Source organism: Neomonachus schauinslandi, chromosome 5 (assembly GCF_002201575.2).
Source record: "Neomonachus schauinslandi chromosome 5, ASM220157v2, whole genome shotgun sequence".
Classification (NCBI taxonomy): domain Eukaryota; kingdom Metazoa; phylum Chordata; class Mammalia; order Carnivora; family Phocidae; genus Neomonachus; species Neomonachus schauinslandi.
Window position 1 is genome coordinate 137,452,000 of NC_058407.1, and position 15,191 is coordinate 137,467,190.

The 15,191-nt window shown below is 50.7% G+C and overlaps 2 protein-coding genes across 2 annotated transcripts in view; both read right to left on the bottom strand.

Moving 5' to 3' along the window:
* The window catches only part of IL9R (interleukin 9 receptor), a 10,327-nt gene extending 6,240 nt beyond the window's left edge, over positions 1-4,087 (bottom strand). The window contains exon 1 of the mRNA XM_044915026.1: positions 4,060-4,087. Coding sequence (XP_044770961.1) covers positions 4,060-4,087 — 28 coding nt within the window. The remainder of the gene's footprint in view (positions 1-4,059) is intronic.
* A 6,622-nt stretch (positions 4,088-10,709) lies between these two features.
* Positions 10,710-15,124, bottom strand: POLR3K (RNA polymerase III subunit K). Its single transcript, XM_021698213.1, has 3 exons — positions 14,866-15,124; positions 12,759-12,846; positions 10,710-11,286 (listed from the first exon to the last, which is right to left on the bottom strand). Exons 1-3 carry the CDS (start codon positions 15,055-15,057, stop codon positions 11,159-11,161), a joined length of 408 nt encoding a protein of 135 aa, XP_021553888.1. The 5' UTR covers positions 15,058-15,124; the 3' UTR covers positions 10,710-11,158.
* Positions 15,125-15,191: the final 67 nt, after the last annotated feature.

A 15,191-nucleotide genomic window follows, 5' to 3' on the forward strand; every position in this document is an offset into this window, starting at 1 on the left:
ATTAGATCCTCCCAGGAGGGCTGCTCCCTGTGGGGCATGCTCCCCATAAGATCCTCCCCATGAGATCCTCCCCAGGAGAGCTACTCCCTGTGGGACATGCTCCCCATGAGATGCTCCCCATGAGATCCTCCCCAGGAGGGCTGCTCTCTGTGGGACATGCTCCCCATGAGATGCTTCCCATGAGATCCTCCCCAGGAGGGCTGCTCCCTGTGGGGCATGCTCCTCATTGAGAGCTCTGAGCAGGTCACCACCTATACCCTCCCCATGTCCCATCTCAGGGATTGAGCACCACGGCCTGAGCTGTACTCCTAAGAAACTGAAGCTCTGAAAGATCCATATGGCTACAGGGTATAGCATGGTGCCCTGAACACCAGATCTCCTGGTGGGCTCTGGACTCTGAGCCAGCTATGTGTGTGAGTCGGCCTAGAAGGCTCCTCTCTGGGATGGGCATCCTCTGCCAGCACAGAACCCCGGTCGCTGGGCCCGGGTCCTGTCACACAGGGAGGCAGGGTCACGGGAACCTTGTGCTGACTGTGTAGCACGCATCATACGCTTGCATTCCCACAGCAGCATGCGAGGTGGGGAGACGGTCCCAATTACAGACAAGCAAGCTGAGTCCCAAGGAGGGCAAACGCCTTGCCCAAGGTCACACGGCCAACATCTACACATCCTCTCTCCCTGCTGTATCCTTAAATAGACACCCATTCCAGTGTTCTGACTCAGGACTACGTAGGAGGACGGCGGAGGGGTGTCCGTGCAACAGACAGCACTCCCTAAGCTCCGTCGGCCGCACCCTTGTTCTGAGCCACCTGCCCTGTGAGCGGGAGCACCTCAGGGGAGCAAGGCTCGCAGTGCTGGAGTGCCAGCCTGAGCAACAGGATCCCTTGGGGGGACCGGAGGTTAGCTGGAGACCAAGGGGCTGGGTGTTAGGAAGTGCCTGGGTGCAGGGAGGCTGTTGATGTCCTATCACCCCATTTGTAGCTCCAGATGGTGCGCTGATAGTTCCTAAGCAGGAAGCAGGGCCAGCCTGGTTATGCAAGCCTGATGGGTGATAAGGAGGCAAAAAAGCAGCAGACGTGCTCACAGACCACAGCACGTAAGCCCTCAAGGAGCGCGCACACACTCAGGCAGCAGATAGCACCCCAACGCCCAGCAGCCTATCCGTGCACCCACAGGACAGACCCCCATTAAGATCCAGGCTCAGGAAGACTGCACCCTCATCATCCGGCACCACCAGCCACAGCACGGGAGGCTGCAGCAAGTTTACCCCAACAGCATCTGCCCCTTCCCGCACAGTGATTGGGTGGAGATGACAAAGCAGCCTGACATCAGCCCACGGTCAGGGTGTATGATGACAGAAGCAGAGTGAGCACCAAGATCTGGGGGGCCTGAGGCACGGCAGCCACTCCCCGGCTGAGAGCGGACCCAGGCCCCGGGTGGAGGGACCCCTCTGTCTCTGCAGAACTGAGCCAGCCCTGCCACAGCCCAGGAGCGGATGGTTCGAGAGCGTGGGGTGGGGTGGCTCCAAGCTCAGCAGGCCCCAGGGCAGGGACAACCGAGAGCTACCAGGGCCAGGACCCACTCTGGGTGAGCAGCAGAGACTGACACAGGGCCGCTTCTCCTCTGAGAATTCTTTCCACAGAGAACACTTCTGCGTCTGCAAAGTGAGCTGGGCAGGGCGGGCTGCCACCCCACCCCCAGGTGTGGAAGCCAAGACCAGGGGCAGCAGCAACTTGCCCGACACCGGCACCTGGTACCTCTGTTCTTGGCACATGTCCAACCAGTTGCCACACAAGCCCAGGAGCTACCCACCTTGCCCAGGGCACCACTGGTCTGTCTTTCCTCGGGGCTACCCACATCCTTGACAACAGACACTAGGCCGGGCGGTGTAGAAACCCTCATCCCCATACCCCTGGTCCTGGAACAGGCCCTGGGATGGCACCAGGGAGACCTAATCACAGCTCAGACAACACCAGACAATCTTGCAGGACGGCTGTCAAAGCAGGAGGACCGAAGCCAGTGTCTCCCCCTTGGGACAGTCCTGCTGGGGAGCATGACTGACACCACCACCCAGCACCGCCCCCCGCCCAGGTCTGTGGACACTGCCTTCAGCCCATCTCAGGACCCATCTCCTCCATGATCTCAGGGTCAAGGTCTGGCCATGAGGTCTGACCACTAGGGCCTTGCAGCTGGACCCCTGCATCAGAACCCACACACACTGCCAGACCTGCAGACACAGCCCCTCACCCTCCCGGCCTTCACACCCTGAGTACTCACCTGATGCCAGGGGACTGCCTGCCAGAGCAGGGCGCCCTTGTTAACACGCCCTCCAAGCTGGCTTCACGCCAATTCCTGCATCCACTTACTGTCCCCTCCTACACATACTCTATTTTTAAGGGAGTGATATCCATCAAATTCCCTCCAGAGGAATGGAGGTTGCTCTTTCAGTGCACACTTATCTAGCACTTTCTTCTCTCCGCTGGGGAAGGAGGAAGAAATTCAGACCCTGGCTCCCAAGAACCAGATACATGAGGACATGGGGATTGTGCTAAAAAGTGGGACAGGAGGTGGAAGGAGTCCCCCCTCCCAGCTCTAGGCCACACAAGTGCATGTGGGCAACTCTAGCGCTGGTGGGAACCGCCAGTACTGTTGGCAGAAAGGGCTGGAAGACTGAGCTTCCTACAGCGATGTGGACGGCAGGCAGGAGAGGTGGAGGCAGAAGGCCGGGTGGGGTGAGTGCAGGCAAGGTGCAGAGAAGGCTGAGGGGAGGGAGAGGTGGCCCAGGGAGCACCTTCCACATGCTTCCTGAGAGGGGTGAGCAGGAGGGTTGGCTGCACCTGGAAGGTGCATGTCTGGGGGCCATGGAGATGGACAAGCTGGGCCCAGACGCACCTCAGGTGGACAAAGACATGGACAGGGGAGGGCCCCAGGGCAGGAGGAAGAAGAGAGCTGAGGATGGAGGTCTGAGGGGCACAGACAGAGGGGGTCCAATGGAACTCATTTTGGGTCCCCTGCGGGTCTAATCCCCGTCATACTGTCCCCTCTGCCTGACTTCCTTCTGGATCACATGCCTCTTCCTTCATGAAGTCCTCCTGAGCCCCCCAGTGTCTCTGTGGCCAGACCAGACACCCCCTAGCAAGGCCAGTCAGCTCAGGAAAGGAGCAGGGGAGCAGGTAATGCTGTGGGAAAGGTCTAGAATAAGGGTTCTGAGGGGCCTGGGGGCGAAAGGGGGGAAAATGATGCACCTGCTCTTCCCGCACCTGTTAACTGACCTCCTCTGCCCAGAAACCCCCTCACAGCCCCTTTGCAGCCACGTCAGCAAAGCCCACTGTTACACTACCTCTTAACACCAGGCTCTTCCAGGGTGAGACCTGTCCAGTTTACATTGTGCCCCCTGCACCTAGCCCCAACAGGAAAAGAAATGCATCCTGAACACCCCTACAGATGCTGACCGTGCCTCTAGACAGTGTTAAAGGTCCAGACCCCTGGGAAGAGGGCTCTGGGACGTTACATGAGCACACACCCTCACCTCCCCTTCCTCTGCTTGGCCGAGCTGACCTCCCTTCTGGGATCCCACCCTCACCTGCTGCCCGCGCACAGCTCCAAGGGGGGATCCCCGGACTCTGGCTCCTCTTCTGCGTGAAGGCCCCCCACGGACATGGGAGTTTGAAGGGGTTTTGCCAGCCCCACCACCTGGACCTCACCTCCACTCCGGGCCACCACAGCTCAGACCATCTGGCCCCAGGACAAGCCCCCGCTCAGTTACTGAAGAAGCAAAGTCTCTTCCACACCGAAAAACTCTGCCTAACAAACTCAGTACCCTTCCCTCTGCCCAGCAATACTGAGGCCTGGAAGCAACAGCCTATCATTCTTCAGCAAATATGGCCAACATGCTATCTCTGGGAGACACCCAAGCCCAGGACACTGGAGGAGGTAAGACCAGGGTGATGCCCCTAACGGCTTCCAAGGCTCATCCCCAGGCTCTTCCTGGGGCCCAGGGATGGCAGGCAGTCCGCCCTCTCTGCCACCAGCTCAGGCTGACTTGACGGCCAGACTCACCTTCCCAGATGCATCTGCTGGGCCCCATGGCAAGTCCGAGGGGCCCCCAACCCTCCAGACCTCGAGGTGACCGTCCCTGTGTTTGCAGCAAAGCCTCTGAGCCTGATTCAGGATATAACTGCAGTGAGCAGTGACGTGAGCCTCCCACGGCGGGCTTACACAGGCCGCCCACATCTGAAACCACAACGCAGAGCACAGCAGCTGTCCCAAGGGGGCTGAGAGACAACTACCACCACTAAGCCTAACCCCGGGGATTAGGAGGTGGGATGACCCTTCATTCCCCACGACACTGAAGGTTGCTAAACATGGACTCTGGGGATCTGTCCATTGATTGCCAGAGTGTGTGCTGTATTCCTTCTAAGAAACACCCCTGGAGAGGGTGTTAAACACAAAAGTGATGCACTCTCATTTAAAGAAAAACAAATAATACAAAATAAAAAATGAGTCCCCTTTATCTCACCCCAGAGAGAGCCTCTGTGAGAAGTTAGGTGCAAGTCCTTCCAGACAAAGATGAAGTGCAAACAAACGCACACTTTACTGGGCTCATACTGTGCTGAGCTTTGCAGACTCCTTGTTCCTCTGGCTATTTTCAACGTCCTTCTAGGTCAGCACATAAAAACCATTAATGGTAGCATATGCCATGGTTCAATAATCCTACTGATAGACATTTGGATTGCTGCTTATATATACTATTTTTATTTTTTGAAACAGGACATGTAACATTATGTTAATTTCCAGTGCATATATGCAATTTTAGACAAAGGTAGTAAACAATTCTGGGCATGGATCTTTAATCACCAGAGTGAGTACTTCTGTACAAATAATTCTAGGGGTAGGACTATGGGATCTAAAGTTCAGCATTTTAATGGGACGCCTGGGTGGCTCAGTCATTAAGCGTCTGCCTTCGGCTCAGGTCATGATCCCAGGGTCCTGGGATCAAGCCCCACATCGGGCTCTCTGCTCCACGGAAAGCCTGCTTCTCCCTCTCCCACTCCCCCTGCTTGTGTTCCCTCTCTCACTGTATCTCTGTCAAATAAATTTTAAAAATCTTTAAAAAAAAATAAAGAAAAATAAAGTTCAGCATTTTAAAATACTGATACTACCAAGTGGCACTGCAAAAACGTACCAACTTCTGCTCCTACCAGAAGTTTAAGAATGCCTGTCACCAACAGTGTACATTATCAGTTTTTTTCATCTTTGCCTATCTGATAGGCAAACATATTTCAATGTTGCTTTCATTTACACTTCACGGATAATTAGTGAAGATATGCATCTTTTCATTTACTTATTGGCGGTATGTTCTTTGGGGTACCAAATAAGGTCACACTTCAGTGTGCATGTGTGCTCTGTGCATCAACACATCTCGGGTAAGCTTTGGATGGCCCAGAGCTGCAGCTCTGGAGTCTGAGAACAACCAGGACCCACAGAGAGATGAAATCAAAAGTTTAAGCCCATGAAACACCTTAGGAATGGACAGAAACATAAATCACACATCTTTTTTTTTTTTTTTTGAGGTGGGGAGGGGCAGAGGGAGAGGGAGAGAGAGAATCTTAATCAGACTCACACCCAGTGCAGAGCCCCGAAGCAGGGCTCTTTCTCATGACCCTGAAATCATGACCTGAGCCAAAAATCAAGAGTCAGACTGAGCCACCCAGGCGCCCCCATGCATCTTTCTAACATTTAAATTTCAGTCAGCTTGGCCCCCATCTTACCTATTACAAGTACATACATTTATATTGACTGGAGCTTCTCTAGTATCCTTATAAAGAGTTTCCGGGGCGCCTGGGTGGCTCAGTCGGTTAAGTGTCTGCCTTTGGCTCAGGTCATGATCTCAGGGTCCTGGGATCAAGTCCCACAACGGGCTTCTTCCTCAGCGGGGACCCTGTTTCTCCCTCTGCCTGCCATTCCCTCTGTTTGTGCTCTCTCTCTGTCAAATAAATAAAATCTTAAAAAAAAAAAAACATAAACAGCATACCAACTTTCTTGAATCAAAATTCAGGGTATACACTCTGAAAATAATCTGATAAATGAATTAAATTTTTTTAAATCTTTTTTTTTTTTTCAAAGATTTTATATATTTGATAGAGACACAGCAAAAGAGAACACAAGCAGGGGGAGTGGGAGAGGGAGAAGCAGGCTTCCCGCGGAGCAGGGAGCCCGATGTGGGGGCTCAATCCCAGGACCCTGGGATCATGACCTGAGCCAAAGGCAGACGCTTAAGAACTGAGCCACCTAGGCGCCCCAAATGAATGAAATATTTTTTAAAAATGATGGTCAGAAAAATCTGAGCTGAGGGGTGCATGGGTGGCTCCGTCAGTTAGGCGTCTGCCTTCGGCTCAGGTCATGATCCCAGGGTCCTGGGATCCAGCCCCACGTCAGGCTCCTTGCTCAGTGGGAAGCCTGCTTCTCCCCTGCCTGCCGTTCCCCCTGCTTGTGCTTGCTCTCTGTCTCTTTTTCTCTCCAGCTCTCTCTGTGTCAAATAAATAAAATCTTTAAAAAAATAAAAAAGAGAGTTTCCAGGGCGCCTGGGTGGCTCAGTTGGTTAAGCGACTGCATTTGGCTCAGGTCATGATCCCGGAGTCCCTGGATCAAGTCCCGCATTGGGCTCCGTGCTCAGTGGGGAGTCTGCCTCTCCCTCTGACCCTCCCCCTCTCATGCTCTCTCTCTCTCAAATAAATCTTAAAAAAAAAAGAAAGAAAGAAAACATTTAAAAAGAGAGAGAGTTTCCTCTCTGACAGGGTCCCCCCCACCTTGTTGAAACTAGAATTTACTACCTTAAGTCCATCAGACCACACCATCCACACCATGAGCCCTCAAGTGGAGACCACAAAGGCTGGAATGGGAGGAAATCCTGGAAGGGAGGAGAGCACCAAATTCTATGTCTAAACTCTACCCCCCAAAACAAACAAACAAACAAACAAACTCTACCAAAATCTCTGGATACTTGTGAGCCACATGTGTCCTGGAGAACTCCAAGCAGCACAGCTAAGGTGAAACAACCTGAACGGAAGTTTCAGCTGCTGCCTACATCAGAGACACAGAGTTTACAGCCTGCTTTACATATAAATAAAAAATCAACACTCTCCAGAGAAACATAACAGAATCTAGTGTCTACAGTCTGTATCATTCACAATTTCCAAGATAAATCCAAGAGTATTAGACATTGAAGGAACAGAACTAGGTGACCCACACTTAAGAGGAAAGGTAACCGATGGACACGGACTCCCAGGACTAAGTTGTTGGAATCAGCACAGGTTCTAAAGTAGCTACTCTCACTATGCTCAAAGATATAAAGGAAAATATGCTCCCAAGGAAGAAACAGGAAATATGGGAGGAGAGAGACACACTACAATAAAGAACCAAGAGAAAACACAGAAGAGAAAAACACAGTATCTTAAATAAAAAGAATACATCGTAACAGTACAGGAAACAAGAAAAACACATAAGCGAGGACATCTGTGCAAGTCAATGCAGCGCCCTTCCTGGGTGATCACCAGGATTACCAGTCCTAACCACGAAGCAGCCATTTAGTATATACATATTTTTTTCCCTTACCCTATTACCAGTGCATACCATTGTGACAAAACCAGAAAAGGGGACCCTGAAAGTCACCTTTGAAGGCACAGTGTAGATTACCGCATCATCAAACTGGCTGGCAAAGGAATGTTTACTACCCAATGACACTACAGCAGGTCATTGTCATCAGACTACGCACCGAGTCACTGGCACCGCTCTCGACACGGCGCAGAATTTCTTCAAAAAAATTAACTACGAAAATGAAACAACCAATTAAATTTCTGAGGGGCTCATTTGTTAACCAAGCCAGGAAAGCCACTGACTTGTGTTTAATTGCAGCAGTGGTGCAATTGTGGTTGGTGCACAGTGGTGACTTGTGTTTAATTGCAGCAGTTGAAGAAGTGTGTCCAGAGAAAATAAATTTAGGACTCTTGTCCTTTTGGAGAACAGTTCTAAAAGCTAAGGGCACTGGGAGCAACATCAAGTCAATTAAAAATGAGGCGAATGGGGCGCCTGGGTGGCTCAGTCGTTAAGCGTCTGCCTTCGGCTCAGGTCATGATCCCGGGGTCCTGGGATCGAGCCCCGCATCGGGCTCCCTGCTCCGCGGGAAGCCTGCTTCTCCCTCCCCCACTCCCTCTGCTTGTGTTCCCTCTGTCGCTGTGTCTCTCTCTGTCAAATAAATAAATAAAATCTTTAAAAAAAAAAAAAAAAAAAAAAAATGAGGCGAATGATACGAAGTGATTTCCCTTGATTCTTGATGAATCCTCCAATGTTACTGATATTGCTCAAGTGTCCTTCTGAAAGGTCAATGCCTCGGCCCTGAGCTGGGAAGGGACGGAAGTGAGCCTGTGCGCATGGTCTGCGTAGAACCAACTGCAGGCAAGAATATTTTCAGAGCTGAGAAAACACGAATTCAGTAGACCATGGATTGGAATCTGCTAATCCATGTTACAGCAAATTCTCTATGGAAATTATTTGCATCTCTCATCAGTATTGACTCTACTCAATCTACTGCTGATGTCAACAGTTAACTTCATTCGCTGTCCTGCACTTAACCAGCATTCACAGATGCATATTCGCAATCTATTTTGATGACCAGAAATGCTAACTTTGAACCCCAGTTCAGCAAAACGATATCCATTCTTTTCATCAGTAGACCCCCATTACAAAATGCTGTACTCAATTACAATTACATTTTGAATTTTGTTTATAAAAAAGTGGTAGAAGTTTGTTTTCCTAGATTTTGACTCTCGACCCACAGAGTCTAAAATATTTACTATCTGGGCCTTTACAGAAAATGTTTGTAAACCCCTGAAATTGACTATCATCATCACTTTACACACGAGGAAGTGAAGGCAGAGGCTCCGCAGTCTGACCGAGGTCTCACAGCTAAGAAGCAGATATGCAGGGGCGCCTGGGTGGCTCAGTCGTTAAGCGTCTGCCTTCGGCTCAGGTCATGATCCCAGGATCCTGGGATCGAGCCCCGCATCGGGCTCCCTGCTCCGCGGGAAGCCTGCTTCTCCCTCTCCCACTCCCCCTGCTTGTGTTCCCTCTCTCGCTGTGTCTCTCTCTGTCAAATAAATAAATAAAATTTAAAAAAAAAAGAAGCAGATATGCAGGCCAGCTTCAGAGCACACGACCTTCACCACTGACCCAACAGCAAACACCCACAGAGGAGCTGAGGAAATAAAACTGATGGAAAACAAAACAAGACAAAACAAAACACAAGAACTGATGGCATGAACAGAAGCTCCTAAAGGCAACACCCACATTATAAAACTTTTATCGGTATAACCAGAACAAGCTGTTTTGGAAAATAACCAATTAGAGATGAGGGGCTCAGGACCTGGTCTACGTGTTATGGCAAAAAGCAAGCCTTCAGTGTTGGGGCGCCTGGGTGGCTCAGTCAGCTAAGCAGCTGACTCTTGATCTCAGCTCAGATCTTGATCTCAGGGTCGTGAGTTCAAGCCCTGCACTGGGCTCCACTGTGGAGCTTACTTAAAACAAAACACCATTTTGTCAAACTTCCAAGATTAATCATTTCCAGAAAAGATACCAAGTCCCAAAAATGTACAAATCTGTATCAGAGGTATGAATTCACATCCCATGATTTCATGAGCGAGACTTCTTTATTAAGAGATTTGGAAAAGTCATCAAATCCAAGGTCCTGAGCAAGAAACCAATCCATCCACAAACTACCATCCCGTCCCCCTCTAGTCTGGGACGTCCTTTTTCTTTTGCAAGTGAAAAGATGAAGGAAAAAAGTAGAAATATCTTCTATCTAATAAATTTACTGCAATCCTAGGAAATAACAGAAATGATAAACTGAAATCCATGTTATTAGCAATTCTGTGTCCAGGAGAGTCCTAAGTATGGCAGTAGTTTGATGTCTACTTCTCAAAGCATTTAAAACACTGAAAAAACGCTCTCTTGCTGCAGCAACATGAGTGGGAGGACCAGGCGCTGGGCTCAGAGCACAACTCCACGGATCGCTTTAAGAAAATGGCAAAAGCTGGACACGGGGGAGATCGCCAGCTTCGGGAAGGCCAAGCTGGAGAAAACAGAGATGCTGGAGAAGAACACCCTGCCAACCAGAGACCACTGAGCAGGAGAAGCACAGTGAAATTTCCTGGGGCGCCTGGGTGCCTCAGTCGTTAAGCGTCTGCCTTCGGCTCAGGTCATGATCCCAGGGTCCTGGGATCAAGCCCCGCATTGGGCTCCCTACTCCACGGGAAGCCTGCTTCTCCCTTTCCCACTCCCCCTGCTTGTGTTCCCTCTCTCGCTGTGTCTCTCTCTGTCAGATAAATAAATAAAATGTTAAAAAAAAAAAAAAAAGAAAGAAAGAAATTTCCTAAGAACCTAGGGGATTCCCCACCCTCGTCATCTTTGAGACCCCCCAGTCGTGATGTGGAGGAAGAGCCACCTGCAAGGTGGACACGAGTGACAAGCTGCACTGTGGGCCCGGGCACCCCGTGCTGACACCACCAGCCTGCGGGTCTCTGAGGGGACCCCCCTCAGGCTGACTGCCAAATTCTCCAGTTTGCCCTGGGATATTATAGCAAATTATTTGTATGATTAATAAAAATAAAACATACTTCTTGGCAAAAAAAAAAAATAAAACACTGAAAAAGCAGTACTGGACTTTCCATTTTAATTAAATATTCAGAATAGATGGTGATAAAATAAGTTTACAATTAACAGTTAAATACTTAGGGACATCCGATGTACTACATTATAAAATTTTACTTTATAAGCTGTGCAAACGGGGTACATATTTAAGAAGGGTGATGATGAGAGAATGTCTATTAGCCAATACACATACGAGATCGATGAGCAGGACATTAAACAGATCACACTTACTTACGGATACCCGATCCACACACAATCTCCCTGCACTTAACTGAGCTCATCCACTGACTGCCGATGGGCTACAGTCGCGGGCACCATGGCCAGCTCCCCTCAAAGGGTTAGCTTTTCGCCATGCCAGCAGAGATGTTTCGGGACAAACAGCTCACACTCTGGCTGGGAATCCAGCCTGGGGAACGAGGTAAGCAGACAATGGCACGGCTGGGCCCGCCTGGGCCTAGTCCCTCCAGCGGTGCCCACACTGAGCACTGCAGCATTTGTAGAAGGTAGTCATCGGCTCGTCTGCAGAGCGGGTCTGAAGCTGCATGAAATAGGCACGAGGATGTTCGCATTTAGGACATGGCTCTGGCAACGAGAAAAACAAGTGACCCACATTATTTAAAAAAAAAAAAAAATGATGCTCATGACCAAACATACCTGCTAGAAGTAGGTGTCATGGAAAGGCAGCAAAGACCCTCTCCGGGCCCCATTCATCTGGCAAGCCTTGCCTAGGGTATCCTGTACCATGATTAAGGCTATAGTTAGTGGTATCATTCCCACTACGCTCTCACAACGAGGGAATCAGGGAGACCTGTGATCTGGAAAACACTCCAGCTCCCCCCGCTGGGTCCCATTTTTCTTCTCAAATCTGGTTGAAAACTGGCTGGAAACATAACAAGGAAAGTGATTTATGACTACCATGTGCATTATGGGGTCCACTCCCTGCAGATGCTTCTAAGTGCATTTCCATCACTTGGGCCCTCTCAGCCTCCCAGAGGAGCCCCCAGTGGACGATGAATCCACTTCCCTTTAAATTTAGGGATCCTTTTTGGCAGCAGCTCCTCAGGCTGTTCTTACAAAGATCTCACCATACATTCCTCACCTATGTCAAGGCAAAGTGACTTCACTTTGAGAAACTGCCTCTACTCTTGATAACACCTTCAAACACTCTCAAACACCATTTTAAACACTGGGTACATAATTCATCTCTTTTTTTTTTTTTTAGCAAATTCTGCCAATGCTAATTGCACCATATCAGATTTGGATGTTCTTCTATAGGGGAAAAAAGATAACAGTAAACAGGAGTTGGCTCTTCCTCCCCGCAGTACAGGTGTGTTTAGGGCTCTCCTCTTTCCCTCCTTGGTCATGTCTACCTCTTTCAGATATGCAACAAGACGTGAAATAAACACTTGAATGCTCTCTGGCACTGACTTTTATTTTTATTTATTTATTTATTTTTTAAAGATTTTATTTATTTATTTGAGAGAGAGAGAGTGAGAGAGAGCATGAGAGGGTCAGAGGGAGAAGCAGACTCCCCACTGAGTGGGGAGCCCAATGTGGGACTCAATCCTGGAACTCCAGGATCATGACCTGAGCTGAAGGCAGTTGCTTAACCAACTGAGCCACCCAGGCGCCCCTGGCACTGACTTTTAAAAATCCACACCAGAACAAACAGCTCCTATTTCTTCCTTAGGCTCTTTCATTACTCCTGCCACCGTCGCATTATCATGGCTACCTCTTACGGAGTACACTGGATGCCCGATGCTGTATGACTCACTTTACGGGCTCACACTCAGTGAATATGGAATAGCCCCAGAAAGGGCAAGGGAGGCCACCAAGGTCATAGAATGTTAGGAGGTCACTGTGAGACTCTAACCCAGGCCTGCACAGCACCGCGGCTTGTGCCAATATTGTCTAACAAATAAATTACTAAGGAAAAAATAAACACACTTTGTATTTTTAGAACCTCCCTTCCTCTCCATACATCACTGAGTCAAACACAGGCCAGCGGCCTCCTACCTCTCCACAGCTCAGTAACAGAAACGGTTCCTCCTCACCTGCGGTAGAGTCAACATTCTCCCAGGCTGCTGCTCCGCCAAGCACATCATCCACTTCTTTCAGCTTTGGATACTTCCGATTTGTTACCTAACAAACAACAGGTCTTCAGGCTCCAAATAAGTGAAAAGTAGAAACCTGGGCCACCAAACCCTACCTGTCCTCAAGTGTCTCCGCAGACTTCCTTCCTTCAACACAGACTACTAAAAGAATCCAAAGTTTCTACTCTCACAGAGCAGGACTCAACACTGGAATTTAAAGAATCCAGGTTTGGGATGCCACCCAAAAGAGGAAGATTCAGTGGTGTGGAGTTATTCTCAGAAAATGTATCCTAGGGGCGCCTGGGTGGTTCAGTCGGTTAAGTGTCTGCCTTCGGCTCAGGTCGTGATCCCAGGGTCCTGGGGTCGAGTCCCGTGTCTGGCTCCCTGCTCAGAAGGGAGTCTGCTTCTCCCTCTCCCTCTGCCTCTCCTCCCCGCACTCATGCTCGCGCTCTCTCTCTCTCTCTCACTCTATCTCAAATAAATAAAACCTTTTAAAAGGAGGAGAAAAGAAAGAAAATATATTGTAAGCCCTCAGGAGCGATTGTGGAAGCAGCTGAAACGTCAGCAGCGTTCCTGTTCTCAGGCTATTGAACACAATGGTCTGGTAGGAACAGGATCCCATGATCCCCAGGAGCAGGGCACAGGTTATGAGCTAGGGGCCCCCCTTCCTGCACCTGGCGTTTGCTCACACAAACATCCCACTCTTCCCTTTATCTCATGACTGCCTCCCTGCAAGCCTGCGCGTAGGGAAGGGTGCAGGCCTGCTTTACAGCTTCAAGCTATTTGCCATCCCGCTGTACTCCTTTCTCAGGCTTTGAGACTTCTGTCCTTGCTTTTCTGATAAAAAAATGAAATAAAAGCTATGTGCAGAATCCAGCTGCTGCAGCTCTACTTGCAGAGGCAGCCCTGCATGGCCGCTCAGATTGGGGTCTGAGAACTTTATTTCAGCGCAGTGACCACACGGCGGTGAGATCTCTGCAAGGACTGGATGACACACCAGAGCAGGAAAGAAAACTGGGTAGGTGGGACCTTCCCCCTTCGCCCCCACCTTTAGGATACTAGATTACCCAAGATAGCAAAACACAACTAAAGCCAAAGAGCACCACTTAGCTGGAGAGCCCTGCCAGACGCTTTCAAAGCAGATCACACTTGGCTTTCTTCCAAAACTTTACCAAATATCCTTGAAATTTCAGGGTTACCTAAGAGTTCACTCTTCCCGCAGTTTCTGATCCTAAACTCCCACAACATTAAGAAGTTCTCTAGTTCTAAAAAGTAGAAGCGTGCTAACAAATAAAGATTATTATGGGAAAACAAGTTGTAATGATACCGAAAGCATTATTCATGTACTGAACATCCACTACATTCTAGATTCAGACTAGATAGAACCTAAGAGGCAACAAAACGGAAAAATCCCTGCCCTCCTACACCTTATGTCCTAGTATTCATAAACAAAACACTTAAGTCGCGGAGTACACTGGAAGGTAATGAGTCCTATGGAAAAACGTAAGACAGAGAAGTCGCATAAATGGCGGGAGGTGCTGAAGTCTTAAACGGAGCAACCCTTCAAGTACAGACAGGCCCAGCGAATGGCATGGCCACCCAGGGGGAAAGTAAACTGAGCAGAAGGCATGTGCAAAGACCCCGGCAGCAGCGCCCCGTGTGCGGTGGGGCCCCTCCCAAGAGACCGGTCTGGCTGCGGACAAGGCATGCACTAGAACTTGGCACCAGACACGCAAGCTCGGAGGGAGGGGTCGGTGTCAGAGCCTGCTGGGTCCTGGGGTGCGCTGGGGAGCTGCGGAGGGTTCCCGAGCACAGCACCGGCTCGGACACGGTCCACCGGAAACGGAGCGCCGGGAGCCCCAGCGCGAGGTCAGGACCGGGACACAGGAGAGGCGACGGGGCGGGGCCCGAGGTGGCGGCACGGAGGGGGGACACACGGCCACATCCGCACAGGATCCGCACCCGACAGGCTCCGCAGCCGACCGCAGGCGGCGGCGAGAGCGAGGACGGCCAGAGGCGGACGCGGGGCTGGTGGGCAGGGAAGCGGGCTCCGGGCCCCACCCCTAACCTTGCGGGTGATGTTGTGCACGTAGGGGCAGGTGTTGCAGGCGAAGCGGTGGCACCGCTGTCCCTCCTCCACGATCAGCCCGTTCCCGCAGCCGGGGCAGAAGAGCAGCATGGCAGCCGGCTCGGCTCCGCAGGCTCCCGGCAGCCCCTGCGGCCGCCGGGCGCGGTCGCTGGGCCCGCCTCGAGCTCCCATTGGTCCGGGCGGCCGACCCACCCTCCAGCTGACCAATGGACAGGCCGATGTCGCGCTCCCAGCAACAGCTGCGGCAGGCCGCCTCGAGCTTCTCATTGGTCCTCGTGGCAACCTCGCCCCCTGGCGGTCCCAAG

What these genes read in the sequence shown, in the direction of transcription:
- POLR3K (XM_021698213.1), bottom strand. Translation starts at nt 15,057, where the DNA reads ATGGGAGCTCGAGGCGGGCCCAGCGACCGCGCCCGGCGGCCGCAGGGG. An exon ending in TGCACAACATCACCCGCAAG is followed by an intron (nt 12,847 to 14,865) that starts GTTAGGGGTGGG and finishes GTTGTTTGTTAG; the next exon opens with GTAACAAATCGGAAGTATCC. An exon ending in GAATGTTGACTCTACCGCAG is followed by an intron (nt 11,287 to 12,758) that starts GTGAGGAGGAAC and finishes TCTCGTTGCCAG; the next exon opens with AGCCATGTCCTAAATGCGAA.